Source organism: Ursus americanus, chromosome 26, assembly GCF_024610735.1.
Source record: "Ursus americanus isolate L20-20 chromosome 26, mUrsAme1.1.p, whole genome shotgun sequence".
In the NCBI taxonomy this organism is placed as follows: Eukaryota; Metazoa; Chordata; class Mammalia; order Carnivora; family Ursidae; genus Ursus; species Ursus americanus.
Genome location: NC_142152.1, coordinates 8,396,732 through 8,421,434, shown reverse-complemented (window position 1 = coordinate 8,421,434; position 24,703 = coordinate 8,396,732). Strand labels below are relative to the sequence as shown.

The 24,703-nt window shown below is 45.0% G+C and overlaps 2 protein-coding genes across 14 annotated transcripts in view; one reads left to right on the top strand and one right to left on the bottom strand.

Moving 5' to 3' along the window:
* The window catches only part of PRKCH (protein kinase C eta), a 367,061-nt gene that overhangs the window by 329,199 nt on the left and 13,159 nt on the right, over window positions 1-24,703 (bottom strand). Inside the window, exons 1-2 of one of the 2 annotated variants that reach the window (XM_045810456.2) lie at window positions 4,235-4,367; window positions 3,984-4,070 (exon numbers count right to left, since the gene is read on the bottom strand). The gene's annotated coding sequence lies outside the window, so the exon portion shown is untranslated. Of the gene's footprint in view, window positions 1-3,983; window positions 4,071-4,234; window positions 4,368-24,703 lie in introns of those variants that run through there. The other variant, XM_087855982.1, reaches the window with a different exon arrangement.
* LOC123800695 (uncharacterized) lies at window positions 322-23,099 on the top strand. 12 transcript variants are annotated; one of them, XR_015721776.1, is made up of 9 exons: window positions 322-394; window positions 651-745; window positions 4,690-4,853; window positions 4,959-5,132; window positions 8,045-8,132; window positions 8,476-8,570; window positions 9,909-9,961; window positions 11,315-11,549; window positions 18,574-23,099. XR_015721776.1 is itself a non-coding variant. In XM_087855984.1 (7 exons), exons 4-7 carry the CDS (start codon window positions 4,721-4,723, stop codon window positions 11,373-11,375), a joined length of 342 nt encoding a protein of 113 aa, XP_087712110.1. In that variant the 5' UTR covers window positions 322-394; window positions 651-745; window positions 2,229-2,387; window positions 4,690-4,720; the 3' UTR covers window positions 11,376-17,940. The 12 variants fall into 12 exon arrangements, 3 of the variants coding, with proteins under 3 accessions (XP_087712110.1, XP_087712109.1, XP_087712111.1); XR_015721775.1 differs by lacking the exon at window positions 18,574-23,099 and adding an exon at window positions 14,390-17,890; XR_015721778.1 differs by lacking the exon at window positions 18,574-23,099 and having other exon boundaries at window positions 8,038-8,132; window positions 11,315-17,894.

Sequence of the window (24,703 nt, the reverse complement as noted above, 5' to 3'; positions counted from 1 at the left end):
GATTTTTTTATTTTAAAAATTGGTTAATCCTGTGACTCTCACTCCTTGCTTTGAAAGCTGTTGCATCTCTTTTTGTGGTCTTTTGGTTTGAGCTGATTGTTTATTAGTTGTTCCTCCTCCCCCTCCCCCCCCTCCCCGTCCCCAGCACGCTGAAGGCTTATTCATTCAGTCAGTGGATGAATAAGTAATTAATTTCAGTGCCGTGGACATAAACAAGGTGATGTAAGCAGAAGGTGACTCGGGGTGGCGATCAGGTAGTGGGACGGCATCTCTGAAGAGGTGACATTTGAGCTGAAGAGTCAAGAGTTCAGGGGAAGACAGTTCCAGGCCCAGGGCTCAGTAAGAGCAGAGCCTCCAGGCAGTAGAGAGCTGAATGCCATCAGAGAGCAGAAAGGTCAGAAAGGTGGCCAGTCGCTAGAGCACAGAGAAAGAGATTGAGAGAGGGGGGAAGGCTGGACGGGGAGGACCTGCACAGGGGATCCTGGTTCCTGAGAATGCAAATTAGATCTTATTCTAAGTATAAGGGGAAACCACTGAAGGGGTTCCAGAAAGGGAGTGACATTCATTTTGGATTTTCAGGGTGTTTTTTTTTTTTTCTGTTTTTTTTTTTTGTTGTTGTTGTTGTTATTTTGTTTTATTTTGAATTTCAGTTTTTAAAAAGCCACTCGGGCTGCTGTTTGGAGCACGGACTGGAGTGGGACGAGAGTGAACGCAGACAGATGGAGAGGCTGCAGCACCCATTCAGGTGGGAGAAAAACCTCAGGCCTCCCCATTTTGGGGAAGGATACAAATATTTAAGCTGAAGGACTCTGAAGACCTGATTGACCTAAGATCCCAGAACCTGAAACTGTCAACTCAAGTTTTCTTAAAGGGGGGAACCAGTTATATTCAGAAGAGCAGCATCCATTATTATAGCTGTCCTCATTGAGTGTATTTTATGTGAGTACATCTTTATAGTTAAGATATTTTATCAATCCTACAATCTTATAAGTTGGGCATTACTAGCCCCATTTTTCAGATAAAGAAATTGAGGCTTAGAAAGGCTAAATGATTTGTCCAAGGTCACAAGCTAGTAATTGACAAAGATGAGATTTGAACTAGTCCTTGAAAAGGGAACAGAGAAAGAAAAAGGGAAAAACAGGAGCTACCAGGTAGAGAAGTAATAGACCCATTACATGAAAGGCCATATGAAAATTATATCACTGACTTTGGGGAGAGAAATGAGGGGGTTCTAAACATATATTAGAAGTTAAATTTTAAACACTTCAAAATTTAGGTAAGAGGGTGGGAAAAAGAAAAAGAAATAGGTCAGGTCAAATTTTGCTATTTAAAAAAAGCAAATAGATTTAAAAAGCACAGGCATCATCAGAAAGAAAAAAAATCAAATAGACACTCAAGCCTCAAGCAGGAAGGAAGGAAGGAAGGAAGGAAGGAAGGAAGGAAGGAAGGAAGGAAGGAAGGAAGGAAGGATGGATGTGGTCCCTCACCGCAGGAAATAAAAACTTCTCTCCAGAGAAGCAGCGTTTCAGTGCAGAGCCCCTTTATCAAGGAAGCATCTGGAGTACCCAGACAGGGGAAAGGCCCTCCAAGTGGGACAATTCGGTGAACAGGAATATCTTCGAGAGCGTCCCAACTCATTCCCCCCTTTGCCTTTTCCATAAACTTGAGAATTTTGCAAAAAGCAAATTAAGGGCTTGGCCAATACTCTGTTTTTTAAAGAAACAGTGACCTAGTGAGAAATCTCAGCGAGGTCAGGGCCTGGAGACAGACTGGTTGGGGCCCCCGCTGGGATTCCCAAACACAAGCCGCCTCCCTTCCGCAGGGAACCGGGGTCGGCCGTGGGCCTCGCTGGAGCTGCGGGGAAGCGCTCTGAGTCGACGCCGCTCGCTCGGTTTTGCTCAGAATAAGCAGCTCTTCTTTTGAACCACATTTCCCTCGGTTGCTGTTGTTTTCCTTGTGACCTGTGGGGTGTTGTGTGTGTGTGTGTTTTTTTTTTTTTTTCTGTTCGAATTACACAAATGCTGGGGCGAGGGGGTTGCCTCGGCAGCCCCCACGATCCCCAGACGCAGCGGGACGGGGACTTGCTGCGCCCGGAGCCGGTCCAAGGCGCGCTTCCCGGCCAAAGCCCAAGAGCCGTGGCGCTGGCGGCCCAGACGCCGGCTGCCCCAGGCCTGCTCCCCCGCGCCGGCAGGGATCGGGAGCCCGGCCCTGCCTTCTTTCTTTTCCAGGGGGCAGCGGGCAGAGAGCGGACCGCATCCTCCTCCCTGCCCGCGACCTCCCTGCCCACGAGAGCCCTGCGCTCAGCTGGCCGGAGCAAAGACAAAACCAGATCTTCTCCCTCGGACTGGTCCCCTCTGGGTCCCCTTGGGACAAATGCAATGGGGAGAGTAAGTATGATATATACTACTCATCAGCTCATTAGTAAAAGTCACATATACAATATATTGTATGCTTTATCTTAATCTTCCCAACGACTTGACCTGAAGCTCAAAAGGGTTAAGCCACCTGCCCAGGGTCACACAGCTAATGAGTGGGATGCTGAGATTCAAACCCAGGTCTCTACTCCAAAGCCCTGCTCTGAATTTGGATTCATGAATTGATGCAACAGATATATTAAGCACCATCTATGTGCCAGGGAAGGACAAAACCGTGGGAGAGCAAGGACTCTGAAAAGATCATTGTGTCCCCTGACTACCACCCCTAATGTGGAATTTGATTTTTTTTAAGGTTTCAACATTTATAAGTCTGCTAAAATTAGCATAGCATATTCGATGTTTAATTTCTGGTGTTCTGATTGAAAAGTTCTATGTAAGTTCACTGAAGCTAAGCTTTTCTCTCCCGCGTGTGCCTGCATTCAAGCGCACGCTCCGGTAATCCAGGCGTGGGTGTGCTGGGGAGCAAGGCAGTGCAGCGTCTTTCTCCTTCAGGAGCTCGAGCCAGAGGAGAGGCAGACATGACACCTGTAATCAGGCAGCGTCCTGAAGGGGAAGCCTCACTCCAGACTCACCCCACCTGGCCCCCACCCCCCAGGTCTAGCCTCTGGATACCTCCTACACTGTCAGACCCCAGAGCAAATCTGGAGGCCAGAGAGCAAGGCGGGTAAAGCAGGGCTCCCTGGGGTAATTAGAGCCCAGTTGCCCACAGGTGCGACACAGGTGGTCTCAGCCACCAGCAATGACCTAGGAAAAGCCACGGGACCCCTCAGCTGCGACCAATCGTCTGCCTGCTGCCTTCTTGAAATAGTCCAGATTTAACTTATTAAACATATTAATCTGAAGTTAACAATTTGTGGTGGTTTCACTAAACGGTTTGAAGAGAGGAATGTACGGAAAAAGAATTCGATCTGATGGGAAAGCGGACTCCTGATGGACTAAGTGGCCTTCACATTCTGGCTTTGAAATAACTGGAAATGGAGGGACTGTTCACAGAAGTGGAGAGTCAGAGGGTAAACCCCACTGGAGTTAAAGAAACACAAACAAAACCCATCCCCTTCTGGGCCCCGACCTGCCATGTGACTCTGAGGACATTGCTTACTGCAGTGACAGCATTTTAAACAGCTGCCCAGAGGGGTTTTAAATAGACTTGATGTAATTCAATGATTTATAGAGCATGGGTTACCAAAATATTAAAGTTCTGAAATGCCCCCAAACCAAGACGGTGGCCCCAGCACTACCCACTCTGAACCAGAGAATTCCCTGCTGTTGGAGTGTGTGGTATATGCAACTTCGGAAAACTGCAGTTGTTCTGAATGTGGGGCCAGAAGAAGATAAATAGCCTCTAATGAGGAGACACTTGGATCCGTTTACACTCAACTCATCCCAGGATCACTGGCAGGGAGATACACAGTCAAAGTACGTGAAGAATAAGAAACTTTTCCAAAATACTTTGTGTGTGTGCACGCCTGGTCTGATGGCACATTAGCTCAGAGTCCTTAATAGGCAACGCCAACAGTTAGGTACTGTTCTTAACATTTTAAGACATACCCTCCCGGTCTTCGATGATTCAGTCCACGGAAGACACCCATCTCCAGGAAACAAGCCAGGCAATTATTCTCCAATTGCATATCAAATCTAAATATTCAAGGAAATTGCAGGGGGATAGAGAAAGAAAGAAATCTGGTTAATGAAGTGCCCGCAGACCTCTATTTTATAAAATAAGCTGCAATTATGTAAACATTTTATGGCTTTCATCAATTCCCCCCCACCCCAAAATGCAATGGTCTAAAATTGCATACGAGTTTGGAACTGGAGATCATTTCCATTCTTCCATTACATTCTTTTCAATATCTTGGAGCAAGCCTCCTTTTTCTAATCCTTACGGATCTCCACGCCTCAGAGAGAACACCCTGAACCAAAGGCAGGTCTAGGTCTCCGAGAATTCTGACAGCTTTGTTTATGTCAAAAATAATGAAAGATGACAGGCTATCACATTTAGACTTGTAACATGATCATTTGCTTCAGGACTCCCTGCTCAGATTAATTTGGAGACGGGGACGAAGAAAGAGGAGGAGGAGGAAGTGGGGGTGGATGAGCAGGAGGAGAAGGGCTCTTAAATGTTCTCCTTAAAAGAAGGAAGAGGGATGGGCAACCTGACGGATGCTTTTTACTTAGCTCAAGGGCAGGTGAAAACTGAATCTCTGTGTGGGCTTTTATCTAACTGTCCCTCCTATTTTAAATGCTTATTTTTCAGAGGACCTTTATGTTGAAGAACAATAGAAACCATGGTGATAATGCCTTGGATGTGGAAGAAAGTGGTGAGAAAGGCCACCCTCTCCTGCGCGATCCTCACCACCGACACCAGCCGCCATCATCGCTACTACCATCACCCCAAAGAAGGAAGCGTCATTTCTTGGCGTAAGCTTGCATATCCAAAGTAGTTACTTGCTCTCTTCCTCTCAATCCAAACCAATTATACCATAGACCTTAACCTCTCTATTTTTCTTTTTTTTTTTTTTTAAGATTTTATTTATTTGACAGAGAGAGAGACAGCCAGCGAGAGAGGGAACACAAGCAGGGGGAGTGGGAGAGGAAGAAGCAGGTTCCCAGCAGAGGAGCCTGATGTGGGGCTCGATCCCAGAACGCCAGGATCACGCCCTGAGCCGAAGGCAGACGCTTAACGACTGTGCCACCCAGGTGCCCCAAACTTCTCTATTTTTCAAAATCCCTTCTCATCCTTAAGCTAAGGCCCTGACATACTCTCAAGGAGAGTAACTGTTTTGTGAAGTGTGTCTTGGCACATTCGGTGGTTGGTGGTTAGAAGAAGCCAAAATAGCATGGCAACCAAGGACCTTCTCTCTCAGACGGGGGAGGTCATACAAGATTTTCTACTAATACATCGGGGTGCAGAGACACAACACTTAAAACTTTAAGCCTCATGTAGAAACCAACATGCAACGATCTCCTTTGAAAGAGACTCAAAGGCAATGGATCCAATGATCCAATGAAAAGGAGATTTTAATATCTGAGGCTAATTCTCTTCTATTGGTGCTAGTTTCTATGGACACTGTATTGAAAGGGTTTTAGTTTTGTCTTGTTTAAAGCGAAACAAGAGGCTAGTATGGTGATTTGTTGTTACTGCATGCCATGCAGGAGGGGGAGAAAAGTGGGAACCCTTCCACCATTACTTACCATCGGCACCCTCCTCACTCCCCTCCTAGATAGCTCATGTGTCTGATAATCCCACGGTTACATATGATCACTAATGCTGCACTAGCCTCGGAGGCTTAGTATCATCCTTGGAGAACCAGGAAACCCATTACTAACATGATGGTTATCGGGTCACCACACCAAACCACACAAGACCAGAGGTAACTTGAACAGAGGTCTTAAACACCATCAGGATGCACCAGCTCTCATCTCTGCTTCTCTTAGTTGGTGTCTGCTTTACTCTCCCAAATCCACTTTCTCCATGCCTCTGGTTATGCTTACTGGAAGCATTAGAATCCCTCTCATGTCCTCAGGAACATAGAAGGGCACTCCTCTTTCCTTATACAAGCTTCAGTTTGGGGTGGGGGAGAAATCCTGGGGGAAGGACTCCAGTTGGCTTAGCTGGAGTCACTGGAACATCTCTGCATCGGTCACTGGGGGCAGAGGTGGGGCACAATGACTGGTCCAGGTTAGGTCAGCTGGCCATCCTTCAGCCCATGATTATGGCCAGAGAGGTGAAGTCCTATAAGCAGAAGGCTGCTCCAATTTGGGCCCCATGGCTGGGTCAAAAGGACGGAGAAGGGAGGAGAGTTTTACTCCCCGAAGACGAGTAAGCAGAGTAGTGATGGTTACTAGGGTGGTCGGCTGGAGTTACACAGCCATCGGAATTGGAGCCTACTACGGAAGTAATCTGAAAAATCTGCACTATAACTACGCAAATATTATTAAGAAAAACACTTGTTCTTGGTTCCATGGACTTTGCCAGTTTAGAGACAGTGGTGGCAGAGATATTGATAAGCTCTACTGTAGACAGGCAAACGAATCAAATAGTGGGGGAGAGGATGCTGATAAACCAGATTCCTGGTCCCATCCCCAGAGATTCTGCTTTACCAAATTTGGGGCCCAGGAATTGACATGTTTAAAGCCCCCTCCCTAGGGTAATTTGGAGGTATCAGGTTCACAGAGCACCCTTCGAGAAATACAGGCCCAGCATCTCATTTGGTATCATGGCCAAGTTCTAATGAGAGCGTGAGTGGGTGCAGCAAAAGTCTCTCCCCTTTCCCAGCTGTGGAGGCTTTTTCTGCGGTTTCAGTTGTAGGTTGAAAAGAATGACCCTCCCTTTCCTAGTACTTTAGTCCTAAAGTCTTTTCAACAAAGCCTCAAAAGCCCCAGGCATCTAGCTCCCAGCTAACCTACTGCTCCAGGGTCTCACCCTTGCCTTCCTGCCTAGAATGGTTCCTACCGCTCCACCCAACTGGCCTCCGGGGCTGAGCCTCCCCCCAGCAGCCAAGAAGACAGCGGTGAAGGCTCTCAGCTGAGTCCCTTTCCAGGAACCGTCTTTAGTTCCTGGTACCTTTACACCTGGTCTAAAGTCACATGGCCTCTTGTACCCAAAAACAGGTCCACACGGGATATAATGACCCAGTCCCTTCCCTGGGGGCAGGGCAACTCCAAAGGGCCGTCCTAGCCCCAGAGCTTCCTATGGGATTAGCTGAGTCTCAGTGGCAACTACACTGCTCTTAGTATTTAATCCTTCCTCTACGTAGCCCTGTTTCCTCCACCCCCTTACCCCCTACTCCCCTACCCCCCATCCCCATTCAACTCCGAGGAGGTATGATCCTGAGGGCCCTCTGCAATAAACATCCTCCATACCATTTCTATCACAGAAAGTTTCCCTGGGAACCCAAACTAAGACCCAGACCAGCCCAAGGACCCCATCCTCTTATCAATAGTTACGTAGCCCTGTTTTCAAGCAAGAAACTACTTTAGCTACAAAGAGCCTGCAGGTAATAAATATGCATTTCAGAAAAGCTTTCTGAAGAAAGAGAAAGTTTGCAGGGATGACCTTGCAAGGAACAAAATATGATAGAAGCCAGTCAAATCACCTCCTATCCACGCATGAGCACCCAAGCTCTTAGGAGACCACGGGAAGCAGCACAGGCCCAGAAGTGTGTGTGTGTGCGCACGCTCGCGTGCGTGTAAAAGGCAAGGAGCTCCACCTTTCCTGGAAAGGACAGGGGGAAGAGAGCCTTGGGGAACCGAGGACAGGCCAAGAACAAATTAATCCAGCTCTGAGAGGAAATGCGATGTACAGATGGAGCGTTAGCGAGGATTCCAGAGCCCTGGGATCCAGTCACGGCTCTGCCAATTCTAGCAGCGGGCAAGGGCCTCCATTTCTTTATCTGTGAAATGGGAATAACAATGACTGCCTGATTTCCCTCCCAGAATTCTCACAACCCTTCAGGGAGATAATGCATGCCAAACGTCATGGAGAAGCCCCTCTGCCTGTGACCTGACCTTGACCCCCACACTCCCTTACTGTCAGCATTTGAAGCGGGAACCCAGTGCTTTCCAAAGTGCTTCGGCATTAATAGTTCTGTGATTTATTGAGCACTTAGGAGTTACCCTCTCTGCCAAAGACTTCCGTGACAAGCAGAAAGCAACGTGCCAGCGCTTGACTCACGTTCTCGCTGACAACCCCGGGAGGTGAGTGTTTCCTCTGTTTTTCAGGGGAGGAACACCAGGATCGGAAAGTTGATCCACTTTCCCAGAATTACACATCTCGTAAGAGCGGGACTTACGGGTTGAACCAGCTCTGCCTGGTACCAGAGCTCTTAACCACCGGGCAAAACTGAAAACAAAACAAAACAAAACAAAAAACACCAACAATGCAGACGACTACTCATACCCCCCCTTAAGCACATCATTTTAGGAGAGAACGTCTGAGTAGCTAACGGAGTTGGCTTCTCTCTAGGCTTGAAGAAAGGGTTAAAAATGCAGGGTCCCGTCCAAAGCACACTAGTAACTTTTCCCTTTTGTTGCATTCCAGGCACACATGTACTTCCCGCCTGCTCCAGGGGCCGGGACATCCTTGCCGAGGCTGCGGCTTATGACCTATCATCACCTTCAACATCAGCCTGGAAAGTAAGAAAAATATTATGTGAGAGGTTTTTCTCTCTTAAAGCCAGTCTTAGGGAACGAGCCATTTTCAGAGGGAAAGCAAGATCGTTGAAGGCCAATACACAGCGGGTTTATTTTAGCCCTATGTGATGCAATAATAATAATAATAATATATTTTAAAAAGTGTTGCTTAAGAAAAGGCTGGAGAGAATTGGGAGTCAGCTGGCTTGGGTTTAAGACCTGGTATGCAGCAAAACAGCCAGATATAGTTCTTTGGGGGAAAAGAAATCTAAAAAGAAAAGAAAAGAAAAAAACCGTCCCCAAGTTTGGGAAAGGGCAATAAAGCATAAGGTGTGTGGTGCTGTGCCAAAAGCGAAAGAATATTTCACTGAAACCGCAATCCCAGTCATATGCTATTACTTACGCTATGTTTGACAATGACTGGCACGGGGCATGAAGCAATAATGTCTGCTGGATTTGGCATCGCTCTATGTTAACAGGAAACCGTGTTCTTTTGATTCCGTTGATTGGTTTCCTGCTGAAGGCCATCCATGACAGGGCAGGGAGTATACAAGACTATTGTCCAATTTCCATTTTTCCCAGTGCCTCTTGCTTCTGGCAGGGGAAGCTGGCAGCCTTCATTCAACATGATCGGGCCCCAGCCTGGCAATAATGCATGCGACGCTGGTTGGAAATGTTGCATTTAGCAGGTTGGCTAGGGAAGGAGGGAATCGGTGACGTGCGGAAGCGCACACGCGGACAGACGACCGCAGATGAAGCACCATTTGTCCCGGAGCAAAGGCACAGCCTCATTCATTCCCTGCCACCGGCAGCAAGGGCCCTGCCACCACGTAACCGAAGATCTGCCTCCCACTGAGCCCTGACAACGTTTCAAAGGGCTAGACGGGTGCAAGAGACAACAAGAATGGGAATAGGTGGGGTTTGGCTGAGGGGAGGGTCTCCTTCCTCCATGGTTTCTAAGCCAAATCGTCTTGCTGGAAGTCCCTGAAAACTCAGTAGAGGGTAGAACGGTTGGGCCTGAGCCTGAGACAACCTGCATTGATTAGACCAGGTCACGTGCCACGTCCACGTGCGTGGCTGGTGTTCTCGGTGACACCACGGACAGAGTTTGGTATTTGATAGAGAGCAGGCGTGTTTTTTCACTGAGTTGACTTCAGGATGGAATGGTGAGCAGTTTTTGCTTTGGCTGTTATTTTAATATCATATCTGTCATAAAGTAATTCTTTTTAAAATGATAAAGGAAGACAATTCATGTGAATAGTGGGCTGGGGCTGGACCCTGGTAAGGCCATAGCCAGCTGCCAGGCCATCTCCGTGCTCAGCAGGCTCTGTTCCTCCCCAGCCTCCTGGCCGCCAGCTAGCGTGGAGGTTCTCTCCTCTTGAACCAGAGACGCGGTAAGCTCCAGAGACTCATCCCGAATGTCTCGTGACCATCCTCACTGATCTGACCCCTCTGCACATTACACACTCTATCTCCTCTTTAAAGCAAAGTAACAACAACAACAACAACAACCACTCATTTGTTTATTTCCAGGTAAGGAATTGCAGGCCACGCAATAGTATGGTGGGTAAATTATAGGAATTTACTTTCACAGAGTCTGCAGAGCGTGGCTTAACTCATACCTTCAGATTGCCTCCAGCTAAGAGATCCTTCCCAGCCTCTGATCTGTGAAACCCAAATCCTTTTTGTCACAGCTATAAGTCACCTCCCCACTCCCATGACACACACTCGTGCACACACACGTGTGTGTGCGCACACACACGTGTGCACACACACCCACGCACGCAGAGCTCTAGGTCAAAACCATACTCGGCAACCACCAAAGCTCTGATTCCGTCACCCCCTTGGTTGGCCTTGGTGGATGATCTGGGGACAGGGCGGGGTGGCCAGGGCCAGGTGTACAAAAGGAGGACTCAGAACGAGTAGCTGAGACTGCTCCCACAGGGTGAAGCTTCTTGGCAATTTATAGGAGCAGGAGGGAGAACCGAGCTGAGCCCCCTCCCGGCCCCTCCCTGCCTCCTGTGGCCTGGTGGGAAACAGGCAGAACTTCGAGAACCAGAACCGAGCTGCATGGAGGACAGTAATTAAGAAAGGAGGGGCTGGGGAGAGGTTGGTGGGGTTGCACCTTGTTTCTTCTGGAGATTGAAAGGAAGTGCTGGCTGGTTGGGCTCTCTGTTAGCATTGCTCCCTCACACTGTCTCCTCCCGCCGGGCCTCAGTCAGCCATTAGCCAAAACCTTTGCACTGCCATCTCCCTCCCTCCATGTTTCTTCTTTTTTCCCTTCCTTCCGCCTTTCCTCTCTCTCTCTCCTTATTGCGATATTTTGATCCTGTCTTTAATAAAGACTTCGCTGCAAGGCTGCCTGTCTGGATGGATTGGTGTGCAGTGGTCGCTAGAGGTCAGTTGGGAGGAGGGGACCCTGAAGCGTGGGCCAGAAGGCAGGGTCAAGGGAGCAGCCAGATGGCCAGGGGATGTCAGGGCGGGGGTGTCCGTGAGTTCAGACCTGGGTTGAGAGAACACAGGGCACCAGTGAGGCAGAAGTGCCCTCGCTCTCAGCAGGAGGGCAGCCAGGCAGCAGTCCAATACTTCCTCCAGGTCCTCCAGGCCCAGCCTCCCTTGGCCAGGGTCACTCAAGCCTGGGAAGTTTCTCCATCCTTCACTCTTTGGCTTCTTGAAGATTCTGTGGCATGCTGGGATCCTGCCCAGTTTATGTCAGTCTTCTCAGATACCCACCTTCTTCCTAACAGGTCTCTGCTGGGGACCCTTCCCACGGTCCAGAGGACTGCCCGCCTCTCCAGAGCCAACTAGCGGCAAGTCCAGATCGGAACCCGGATCTTTGAATCCTGGCCCTTGGTTCTCTCTGCCCCTCCATGTCACTACGCTTTACTCCCCAAATCACCGCCTACGGGCCGCAGATGGTCCTTTTGTAGGAAACAACCTCAGACTCGCTAATCTAAGTCAAGCAGAAGTGAAGCTAATCTGGTGAGAAGTGTTTTCTGTTTGGTCTGGTGTGGTCTTTCTGTTGGTGGTTTGGAATCCTGCTGGACTTCGGATATTGTTTTTCCTGTCCCCGATACACTTTTAGACTCCATGATTTAACTGTGATCAACATTTACGTTAAGAGAGCTCTTAACCAGGGCACCTAGGTGGTTCAGTCAGTTAAGCCTCCAACTCTTGATTTTGGCTCAGGTCATGGTCTCAGGGTTGTGGGATCCAGCCCGCATCAGGCTCTGCACTCAGCAGGGAGTCAGCTTGAGATTCTCTCCCTCTCCTCCTGCCCCTCTCCCAGCACTCATGCTCTCTCACCTATTTTAGAGAGAGAAAGAGAGCTCTTAACCTCTGATGAGGCTTCAGACACACATAACGGGAAGGAGAGGGTTCAAGGCCATCAAGGTCCCTTTGTTTCCACCTTTCTGCAATCAGCCCCACGGCCCTGCCATTCTTCCAGGAGATGGGAGTCCCAGGTATGGGGCAGGGCAGCTGCGAGAGCCAGGACTCAAGAAAAACCTTTGAACCTTTGAAGCACAGCACCCCTGACAGGTCCATTCAAGTCTCTGCCCCTTGAGCCCAGCAAAGTGCACACGTTTGCGGATCCTGGAGCTAGAAGTTCAGAACATATTTCTGTTAATTAATTAAAGGGCTGGACTCAAAGATGCCGTTTGATTCACTATTTCACTGTTGTCTTGCTCCTCCACTGAGATCAATATCTCTGGTACCTAGAACAGAGCCTGGAACATGGAGCATTCTCAGCAAATACTTGTGAAATAAAGGAAAGAATGATAGTTCCATCTCTTAACATCCTAAATTTCTGTAATGACAATAAGAAGCCAAAGGTCAGAGTCCAGCTGGGCTGCCCCCACCCCTTCATCACCCCAGAGAGAGACCCCAGTTCTCCCTGTTCCACTGGGAAAGGATTCCTTCCTCCTCAGTGTCCTTCCTTTTGCCTTGTTTTTCTTTCCATTTTGCATGTCTTTACCTCTCCTCCTAAGAACACCAGTGACCCTGTTCCCTCTGCTGTTTCCAAACCACCGTCCATGCCATTTTCCCTTCAGTTTGCCTCTGGTGAAAAAAAAGTTCCTCCCAGAAATGTGACTCAGAGGTAATCAACGTCAATGTCATCCAAGGCCATGGGGAATTTCTTAGCCATGAGTCACATCCCCTGTGCTGAGAACCTGGGTTTTAGTCAAGGCAGAAAGTTTCAACACCAACCTCTAGAGACAGCCCCTTTCCTCTCCAGCCCCATGCCCACTGACTGCAGAAATTTCTCCTTGACATTCTTTCTGTTGCTCCCCTTGGCCACATTGGGTGAAGGCTCCAGCTCCCTTCCCTTCCCAGCGAACTTCCATGGCTGCTGCGACAGAGTTAAGCTCCCGGCAGGAAGTGCCTGGCTGCCACTGCTCATTGAGGACAGGGAGACGCGACCCACAGCCAGGTTCCACTGTGGGCCCAGGGCCAGGGCACCTCAGATTTTCCACTCCAGCTGGAAATAGGACATGAAAGGTACAGGTTAAGAAGGAGCCAGGGCCACTGAGTTCAAAGGCCTCATTCATAAAGTTAAAAAAATATATTTTTCAGTATTTCGGTTGCACTGCTTTCTTTGTTCTTTCTCTTTCCTCTCAGGTTTGTAGAGTAGGTCCTAGTGCATGAATTCGAAAATAGAATGGAAGGAAGGAAGGAAGGAAGGAAGGAAGGAAGGAAGGAAGGAAGGAAGGAAGGGAGGGAAGGAATCTAAAGCTCACCAAACATATACGAAGGTGACCCTCAGACACATGCTATCCCAGTGGAAGGGAACTCAGTCTGTGCCCACACATGAAAAGCAGTGACAAGTTGAGAAATTGTTATCCAGGTCATGGGAAGGTCATTGACACGTTTTCAGGTCTCCAGCAAGTTGGAAAATGATTGAAACCGACTGAGCTTGTAGCAACCTTGCCTAAGACCGCATGGGCAGCCCCGAATAAGAGACGCAGGACAGCACAGGGTTAAGTGCATGGCTGGGAGCCCCTGGCGCCCTTCGAACTCTAAGAAGCAAGGGAGAGAACGAGGCAATAGGAATGATCCCGGCACATGATGGGCCCTCGGCAAATACCAGTGGAATGCGTGAACGACCATGTGAAGTGCTTCTCAGCGGCCTGGAGCACAGAGAGGGGCTCGCTGAGTAGCAGTGGTCATTCCTGAGCTCATGGTGGGAAATGATGGGACCCTTTCCCATCACTGAGCTGGATATGACCAGGAGCCTTCAGGGCGCCACCACACCAAAAGGAAAGGGGCGTTCAGCCACACTCAGAGCAGTTCTCTCACAGTGAGCAAGAAATAGCCACAACAGGAAGAGCGGAGGGGCAGTGTCTTCAGAAAGGGCAATGTCTAAATGGGTCCAAACTGAGTCAGACCCCCTCCAAAAGAAGGTTCTCACCCACACACCCCCACTCTGCCTGGAAACTTTCTTGGCCAGCGCTCAGGGGATGAAGGCACCATCCTTTTGTCCTGTGCCCACAGCACAGGCAGGCAGAACGTCTTATTTCAAGGGCAAACGTTGACATGTAGGGTGCTCTCTACCTGCAGGCGGTCAGTTCACAAGTCAGCATGTGGCAGAAAGTCTCCGAGAACTAGGAGAGAATTTGAACATTATCCAGGCAGCTCTGCATTAGCCAAGACCCTGCCTTACTAAGAACAAAACAAACAAACAAAAACCTACCTCCAACTAACTGAAGCAAAAGAAGAAAATTTCCTGCTCACAAAACCAAACTTCCAGAAGGGTTAGGACTCACTTTAGGAACTAGTAGGACAAGGTCCGTTCTCATCTTTTGTTTGTTTTGGTTGTTCAGGCTCATATCCAAGCTTCGGGACTTCTGGCTTCAGTTTTTCCATCTGCATAATGGGAATATTAACTTTCCCATCTGCCTCACGGAATTAGTATAACGATCAGCTGAGAAAGCCCATGAGTAGAGGTACCGTATACAGTCTGCTATAACACTTGTTTTGAAAATGCAAATGTATTCTAATTAGATTAATATATGATGGGAACACTTTGAGCATATGCAAATTTCTTGCTGGCAATTTTGTCTGAAAGTTAAAAAACTACATTAACATAGAAAACTGCACCCGCTGAGCCAAGTCTTGCAGGAATTCATGAAATGCACAAATGCACACACTTCACACACTGCCCCCTACCTTGTACCATCCCCCTTACCCCATCCAAGTGTGTGCTCCTACAAGATTATGTTTGCCTCTTATTCTTGTGAACTTCTCTATATTAAAAAAAATAATCATTCAACATCTCAAACATGTCTAAGCATCCTGATTTAAAAATGCCAAACAGGTCGTGAAAAAGGAAAATTTTATATATTGAGGAGAAGCTTGAAGTAAAAAAGCAGTTTGAAAGAATCAAGAGCTCATGTACGATTTCCCAAGCAACAGGCATGAAGGAATCCACACGCTGAGACAATAAACGACACGTATCTGGATGAAACGGCTCTGAGGACTAAGACGTCCATGAGAACGACCCCTGAAGAAACAGAAGGGATGGAAAGACGAGCATTGTTGCGATTGAAAACCAAACAGTGCAAAGTGGGGGCAACCTGTCTCACAAAGAGAAAGCACTCTCTCCATACAAGACCTTAAGGCCAAATGCCAAATGCTGCAGCAGTGGCACCTGTTAGTACTACGAGTGGCCGATTTGGTGGTTTCAAACTTCAGGCCGATTTCCAAAGCCTTCAGCTGTTAGGTGAAACCCCAGGTGCAGACGAGAAAGCCACCGAAGAATGTCCAGAAGGGGGACAGATGTTAACTGAAGACAACGACTACACATGGATCAAATTTTCAATTTTGATAAAGGGGGTCTCTATTGTAAAGACATGCTTCAAAGGTCCTATGTCTCAAAGACAGAGAAACAAGCCCCAGGATTTCAAGCCTGCAAACTTTGATGACCTTCCTCCTGTCACCTCACAATACCTCCCAAGCTGCAACGCCTGCTTCCAGAAGCCAACTTCAGGTCTTTTTCAAGATAAAGCACCATATTTACTGTAGTACTGACTCCTTTCTCCATCACTTAACATGCGTGAGGCTGTGCTATTTCTATTAGATTTCTCTTTTTTCTGTGACTGACAAAATTTTTAGGTGGCCGCAGCTGTCTCTAAGCCCCACAGTTTTTACGGTGTGACTTCACGCAGTGAGGGGAGTTTCTACATTAAACCAAACACCGACTATACTGTAATGAAAGATATCAATGCACTGGGATGTCATTACCTGGATCTTTTAATTTCCACACATTTCTCACTCAACCACAGGCTACAGGTGTGAACCCCTAAATTAAACTGAGGCCCAGCATCAGAACCCCACAAGTGCCTTCTTACTCCTTGAGGCCCTCAGAGCTGAATCAAATGTCTTGACAACCCTACACTGTGCAGCTACTTTTTGAAGGACTCCCCGAAATCTCATTTGTCCTCCAGAAGCATGTTCTTTCTTCTTCATCTCCATTAATCTTGCCCTTTCTTTTTTTGAGGCCACCTGTTGGAGGTCCCTGTGGTCCCTATTATCTGCTTTCCATGGAACAGGCACCTCCTCCCCTTCTCCATCATCAGGCAGTGCTGGCTGAGATGTCAGAGCCTAATTAAAGCTGGTACCCTTTCCTGGGTGATCCAGGGAGTGGCCAGGGAAAGCTAGCACAGCTCTTAGTGTGACACCGACATACGGTCTCTACAGGCGCCTCAGTTGTGGGCTGAGCACCCTCCAGGCTGTCCTTGGGCTGTTCTGGAAGGCTTGGCGCTTGTGCAGGACTCTGAAGGATCTGTCTCAACAAGAGAACCTGAGACCAGCCCCACAGGAGGTGAGGAGCATAGGATGGAAATCAGACCCATGGCCACCTAGAAAACCATATTTTAGCCACTGCCATTTGTGAAATGCTTTTCCTGGGGAATTTTATTATTCTTTCCTGACTACCTAACACATGTCAGACGTTGGAGAGTTAAGGAAATCCCCCACTGTGTAAGCTTTATTTTACTTTTAAAAGTGAGTTTCAAGCCCTTCCTGTTTCTAAACTCCAGTAGCTTTGTCTGTATAAGAACACCACTGTGCAGCTCAGCTGAGACAGCCCCAGAATGAAAGGTGTAAATCATGTCACTCCAACGATGCAGAAACTTCAAAACTGGGTTAGCACTAGAGTCTAAAGGTGGAGATCAATAGAATTCTTCTGAAATCTGACTTTCCTTAACCCCTTGGTGCAGCTGAATTGCGTGTGGTTTCGGAGTGGTTTTCAAGGGGATCACATTGAACTTGACTAGCAATTAGAATTGTGTATGATTCTGAATTCATCTTCTGACCTCTTAGAGTGTGACTACCTCAGCTCGAAATCACAGACCACAATAACATAATGCTGAACGGTATCTACCGCGAAAGTGAAAAAGGTAGTGATTACAGCCTCAGAGAAGTGTGTGTTGGGAAGGGTGGTGGCACATAAAACATTTCAATAAGAAGTGCATTGCTTTTAAATCAAGGTCAGACATCTACACTGACAGTCAGGGATGTGCCTAGGAGCATTTGAGCCTGGAAAGATGGTGGAGTCCTATCCACAAGAGTGAGCTTCAGGGCCAGGCTGCCTGGGTTTGATTCTTGGCTCTGCCATCAATGAGTTATCTGACCCTCACGATGTCACTTTCTGTCCTCTATTTCCTTAACTGTAAAAAAAGCATCATAATGACACCTGACCCATAGATCATCATAAAAATTCAACACAGAAAGTTCACTGAAAATAGCAGGTACGTAGTAGGAACTCTATAAATGTTTGCTATTTTTAACATCTCAAACTACCTTGTGAACAATCTAGAATACACTAGACTACACATGTAGTTTTATTCAAAAGTATTCACCATGGTTATCTGTTGAAAAGGTGAGATTTTCCTAATAATACCACCTTTCACGAGTTAAGACATGGAAGATATCTGATACGTCGTGGGTTCTCAATAAACATTACGTGTCGTGGACCATCTCAAACTGTCCGTGACTAGCTGCAGGATGCTATCTGAAGAACACTAAAAAATATTTGTTCTTGTTATTTCACAAGAGTTGTAATCTTTAGTTCTATTTGAGTCCAAATGTAGGTTTCGGTTCTGATAAATGATTTATTTTAAACCCTGAGTTCATGAGGTCATACTTGAAGGAATCACAGCTGAATGTTGGTTGTTTATGTTGAAAGAGGAGAGGGAACACAAACAAAGCAGAACACTATAGAAAATACAACAGTTCCCCTAAGAATTTGCTGGATCCCTCCCTCCCTTCTGCAGGGGGTCTGCAGGCCTAACCCCTGGGGCAGTGGAATGCTGGAGCCACCGCCCCCCCCCCCCGCCACCCCCCCGCAAACCCCACACCCACTTGCCAGAGCTGATTTTGCTCATTTCTTCCCAACTCCTCTTCCAATAACTCCTTGTTCAGGTCAGGAGCTTGCAGTTGGGGATGGGGAAAATGTTTACACCATGAAAATTGGCCAGTGCTACAAACCAGAGATTTCTTTTCTGGACGGCCGTTTGTTAAGCATTTAATAGCACACACTGCATGATGGTGCCTGAAACTTTGTTCCCTCTTGTTCAAATCCTCTTTCCAGAGATCCTCCACAGGCAAGGGACCATCTGGCACCCCTGCTGCTGGCGTCCCTGTGGGGAGCCTATTACCATCTGGCACTCTGCAGAGCTCTGGTCCTCTTGATGGGCTGCCTGCCTCTTCCACCAGAGAGGAGGAGGCAGGATGACCCTCTCTCTTGTCACTTTGCCCCTCAGTCACAATACTAATACACAGGCTGCAAAGACACAGGCAAATGTCTTTACGAAGGGGTTAATACACTTGTTCCCCCCAGGGGAAGAGAAAGACTACCAGTCCTCTCAACACACGTTAGTCAGTCATTAATCTTCTCAGTTTACCTAGGAATTCAGACCTGAACTCAAACTTTTTAACTGCTAAAAGGTAGCACAGCTGATCAGTTTGGGTTTCGTCTCTTTTTCCTGTCTTTTCTCCCCCTCAGGCTCTACTTGACACAATTACAAAGAGAACCAGAAGAAAAGAGTAGAAAAAACCCTGAAGATCTGGTTAATCGTCAGCTTCCATCATTGCCAGGGTTACAAGTAATTGTCCTTCACTGGTATGTGTCTGCCCTTGGCTGGACAGATGAGAGCATTTTCATACCTACCATCATCTTTACCAGGAAATGAAATGCCATTGGCCCAGGACACCCCAAAGAATTTTCCCTGTCCTAGTTCCATTGACAATTCCTCTGGAAATTTCTGTAGCCATTTATTCTAATTCAGTAGGAATTTCTCCTCCCAAGACCTTGACCCAGAATTCATTGAGTTCCTCATTGAGTTCACTGGCATTCCAAGTGGCCTCCATTCCCTTCCATAACCAGCACAGCCCAGACTCAGAGTAAGGTTCCCTCCAACAGAGAGTTAGATGAAGGGGATGAATGGGATTTGTCCAGAAGAGCCAGAATTGCAGTGGAAATTTCCTAATGACATGGCTAAGAATGGAAAGAACCACATAGCAAAATTGGAGCAGAGTCTGGAGAGAGAACACGATTGAGGTTGGGAACCCTGAGGTTGTGAAGGATAAGGGGAACGGAAAATGAGAGATATTGGCTACGTTCACGAATGAGGTCCATCCACAGTGGGTACGACAGCAGAGGGCACTGGGCTCCTGTAAAAACGGGGCTTGGGACCTGCCCAAAACAGACTTAGACTACTCTCAATTACCAACAGAACCTCTCATTTCTCTAAAAGTTGATTTCATTTCCAGGAAAGAAAAAAAAGGAAAACTTTCCTATCAGTGGAACAGTTGAGGTATAAGTACTGGAAACAAATTCATACTTGTGGAGACAAACCCAAGTGTTTTGTTCCCCACGTAAAATTCAAACAAAACACCAAAACAAAACCGTGTCAGTTTGGAATGCAGTCTGAGTTCCCTGAATGTTTTGAAATTTAAATCCAGCCCCAAACCTAAAGTATGTTTGGCTACTTCTTAATTATTAAAATTTTGGGGAAATTTGAGGGAAATTTTATCCATACACTTCTGATCTGTTTGCATTCAACCCATCAAAAAAAATATTTAAATGCTACGTCAAGAGATTTTTTTACAAAATCAAAAAACAGGAAGTTCTATTTTACAAAGCATAAACAAATTTAAACACCAAACTGTTCTCATTTGGTGGGATTTGCCTAGACCAAAGAGACTGAATGAATTCTAAACTTGGCCGGATACAGCCCTGCCTCCCTGCCAGACTCATTCTATCACATGCAAAAAGCCATGAAGTGCTCCTAGGAGAAAAAAATTTAAATGTATTTTTGATTTGCATACAAAGCTTTGTTCACATCAAACTGGAGTAGAAACTTAAAAAGCGTGAAAAGTTTCTGCTCTTTTTGTTGTGATTTCCATCTCAATTTCTCATGGGATTCCACGGCACTGGGCCAGTTTTCTCATTTTGCTGGAGCTCAGGTCCCTCAAGGAACAAAGAGTGCCAGCATAGGTTGCTCTCATAGGAACATACCGAAGGGTTTTCTTCATTGACTACAGTGCCTGGAACAGCAATAATTTATTTTGCCATAAATTGTGGTGATCTTGTGAACTGCCTTGTTACATTTAAAAGAAAGTTTATAAAATCCCCAAATGGTTTTCCATGGTGTCTAATTCATTAGCTTTATTTCTTTTTTCTTTAGTTTTTCAGCTTTTCCACTGGGAAAAGATAACATGTGAACTGCTAGCATTGCAAATACCAATGAGTTTAAGTAAAGATCACTTTTAAATTGACCAGATGACCATAAACTTTGAATTCTCAGTCTCTTAGAAACTACGTGAGATCCAAGCACAAAAACATTAGATTTCAGCTCAAGAGGTAATAAGAAATGACAGCATTAGAGGACCAGCCAGAAGGCTGGAAGGGAAGGAGACGCAAAGACAAGTGTGAAGTAACAGACTCTTTATCAAGGGTGAGGTTTGAAATCTCCAGCAACAGAGAGACTCTATTTAATCATCAAACCCGGTATAGTAGACGGGTTTCATTAATTGCTCTAATTGTTCACCCTTCCCTGCACCTACAATTTGCCAAGGAACTTTTTACTTGTCACTCTGGTGTGAAGCCCTAGACCTAGAAACTTTTTTAAAAATTAGCTTTATTGAATTATAATTATATACAAGAAAATATACCCATTTTTAAATGTTTAGTTGGGTGGGTGTGCTTAATGTATAATCACTACCACAATCGAGATATTAAACATTTCCATCACTCAAAAGGTACTCTTCGCCCAGGTGCAGTCAATCTCATTTCACTGTCTCCAGACCCAGGCAATGACTAATCTGCTCTGTCACTCTACAGCTTTGCTTTTTCTAGAATCTTCTAGACATCAAATCATGTGGTCTTCCACTTTTGGCTTCTTTCTCTTAGTATAATGCTTTGGAGATTCACCATGTGTTTCATGCATCAGTAGTTCATTTCTTATTGTTGCTGAGAAGTATTCCATTGTTAGGAAATACTACAACTTATTTATCCACTCATCAGCTTATAGATATTTGAATTGTCTTCAGTTTTCAGCTAGTGAAAATTAAGTTGCTATGAACATATATGTACGTATCTTCATTTAGACACATTTTTTTAATGTAAATATATAAGGATTGAATTGTCGGGTCATATGATAAGTGTACATTCAATTTTATAAAAAACTGAGGAACAGTTTTCCAAAGGACTGTACCATTTCCCATTCCCCCTCAGGCATGGAAGAGAGTTCTCGGTGCTCCACATCCTCACCAACACATGGTATTGTAAATATTCTTAATTTTAGTCATTTAAGTACACGTGTAGCAATAACTCATTGTTTTTAACTTGCATTTCCCTAATGATGACTGATGTTGAACATTTTTTCATGTCATTATTTACCATTTGTATATCTTCTTTAGATGGACTGTCTTATCAGTCTTTAGACGGACTGTCTAAATCTTTTGTCCATTTACTTCTCATTTATCAGAGTTGTAAGAGTTCTTCATATATTCTGGCTACAAGTCTTTTATAATACATTTGTTTTCCAAATATTTTCTCCCTGTCTGTGGCTTGCCTTGTCATTTTCTTGATAATGTCTGTTGAACCGCAAGAGTTTATAATTTTGGAGAAATCCAGTTTATTTTTATTTTTCAAGGTTTGTGTCTTTTTGTAGTCTAAGAAATCTTTGTCTAACCCAATTCAATATTTTTGTATACTTTCTACTAGAAGTTTTATAGTTTAGATTTTACATTTGGGTCTATTACCTACTTAAAATAAATTTTGTATATGGTGTGAGGTAAGGGTAAAAGTTCATTTATTTCCTTATAGACATCAGCTTTTTTTTAAGACTTTCAATTTTTTTTAAGGATTTTATTCGAGGGAGAGATATATAAAGCACGAGCAAGGGGAGGGGCTGAGGGAGAGGGACAAAGAGACTCCCTACTGAGTGGGGAACCTGACACAGGGCTCTATCCCAGGACCCTGAGATCATGACCTGAGCTGAAGTCAGAGGCTTAACTGACTGAGCCACCCAGGCACCCCTAAACATCAGCTATTTTTTTGAAAAGACTCGCCTTCCTCCTTTGAATTACACTGGCACCTTTTCTGAAATTTGATTGACCATGTATGTGTGGATCTATTTTTAGATTCCCTATTTTGTCTGTATCTTTCCATTAATTTAAGTCGTTAATTTCTCCCAATAGAGTCTTAAGTTTGCACATATTTTGTTAAATTTATCCCTAAGTATTTCATGTTTTGAGAGGCCGTTATAAATGTTATATTTTAAAGTTTCAATTTCTAGTGATTTATGACTAATAAAGATACAATTGAATTTTGTTTAATCAATTTGCATATTTCAACCTTGCTAAACTCGCTTATTCATTCTTCAAACTTTTTTGGTAGGTTTAAAAATTTTTTTTCCATGTAGAGAATCATGTTGCCTGTTAATAAAGGAAGTTTTGCTTCCTTTGTCCAATCTCTATAGCTCCTATTCCCCTAAAATCTCCAGTACTATGTTGAATAGATGTAGGAAGAGAGGAGAGGACCTTAGGGGAAATCATTCAGTCTTTTACCATCAAGTATGATGTAAACTGTAGGTTTTCCACACCTGGTTTTTTATCAGGATAAAGAAATTCCCATCTATTTCTCATTGGCTGAGTTCTTTTATCATGAATAAGTGTTGAAATTTGTCAAATGCTTTATCTGCATCTATTGAGATAATCATTTAATTTTACTTTTTCAATATGTTATATGATGAATTACATTGATTTCTTTTTTTTATTAAACCAACACTGAGCATTCTTGAAATAAACATCATTTGGTCATGATTTATTACCTTTTTAATATATTGATGGATTTAATTTGCTCAAATTCTGCTAAATATTTTTTGAGCTACATCATGAGGGAAGTTGAGCTTCGTGTTCTTTCCTTGTAATGTCCTCGGTTTTGGTATCAGGGTAAGGTTAACTTCATAAAATGATGTGGAAAGTATTCCCAACTGAATTAGTAATTGTTTCCTCTTAACATTAGGTTCACCAGTGAAGCCATCAATGCCTGGAGTTTTCTTTGTGAGAAGGTTTTGAAGTACAAACTTGATTTTTTAGTAGCTATAGAATTATTCACATTTCTTGAATGAGTTTTGGTAGTTTGTGTCTTTCACAGAATTTGTCCTATTATCTAAATTGTTGAATTTATGATCAGAAAATTGTTTATGCTATTCATCTATGATACTTTTTTAATTTATTGAGGAATAAATGACATCGAGGACAATTTGCCCTATTTAGCCCTATTTAGGTGTACTCGTCTATGAATGTTGAGAAACTCAGGCCTGTCACATAACCACCACAACAATTAAGATATAGAATATTTCCAACACTGCAAGAAGTTTCCTCATGTTCCTTTGAAGTTAGTTCCATATCTCCAAGTTCAGGTCCCTGTCGACTGATGACCTGATTCCTATCCCTACAGATTTGCCTTTCTACATTGTTATATAAATGGAAGCATACACTGCGTAGACTTTTGAATCTGCCTCCTTTCAACTTAGCATACTGTTGGATGTATCGATAGCCCACCCCTTTTCACTGCTGAGTAGTATTCCATCATATGGAGATACCACCATTTGGTTTTGTATTCACCAAAGATTTGGCTTGTTTGGCCAATGTGCATAAAGGTACTGTAACATTTTTGCATATTCGTGTGTGTGTGTGTGTGTGTGTGTGTGTGTAAAGACACAGGCTTTCATCTACCTTGGGTAAATATCCAGTTCTGCTTCATGTTTCCAAAGCTCTCATATTAGGTGCATATCCATCTAGGGTTGTTATGTCTTCCTAATGAGTTTACTCTTCTCTAATTAATAAATTTCCCTCTTTGTCTCTGTTATTATATCTTCTGTTGTGCACCAACATGCTGCATTCGTGGAATAGTCTGTTTAAAAAGCCCCAGAGGTTTCTGGAAGGTCTCTCACTCTGAAGAGTGTACTGAGATCAGGGTTATCCTAGTTATCTTAGACTGGGCTTACAAAACAATACTTGAATCACCTTCAGATCAGAGCCTGGCCAAGGAAAAATCCAGTTGGCAAGAAAGTACTGGATCGCCTTAAACTATTTTCAAATATCACAGTCTTGAATCTCCTCAAACCAACAGGAAATTAAAATTCATTGAAAACTCCTATATCAAGGCTCACAAGCCAGAATGAGTCAAATGTGAGATGATGAAATGTCAGGACTGATTTTTGAGGTTTTGGTTCATGAACTTTTTGGTTACTCCCTTTTTCTCTCCTCTGTCTTCCTTAGTTTCTTCTAAAACTTTTTGCAAATTCATGTAAGTTATTCATGGCTGTGCCCATGATTTCCACAAATATTGAGGACAGAAAACTGTCCTAATGTCCTTCTGTCATTCTTCCTTCCCTCCTTTTCCTCTTCTCTTATGCCCCTTTTTCTTTCCTCCTTGTCATTAAACATTTATTTATCAAGTACCCACTATGCATAAAGTACAGTTGCCTCAAAATTTCTCATCATGACCCATAGTAGAGAACACATTTTTACATCAAAACCCAGCACCCTCCCATCTTTCTCTCTCCACTCTCTCTTTCTTTCTCCTCTTCCCCCTTCTCCAGACTGTCTTCCTGTCTCTC

Excerpts from the sequence above, each read along its gene's own strand:
- LOC123800695 (XM_087855984.1), top strand. The coding sequence starts at position 4,721 with ATGGTGATAATGCCTTGGATGTGGAAGAAAGTGGTGAGAAAGGCCACC. Across the intron at positions 8,571-9,908 it reads CTTCAACATCAGCCTGGAAA|CCTCCTGGCCGCCAGCTAGC; the intron begins GTAAGAAAAATA and ends GTTCCTCCCCAG. Across the intron at positions 9,962-11,314 it reads CCTCTTGAACCAGAGACGCG|GTCTCTGCTGGGGACCCTTC; the intron begins GTAAGCTCCAGA and ends TCTTCCTAACAG.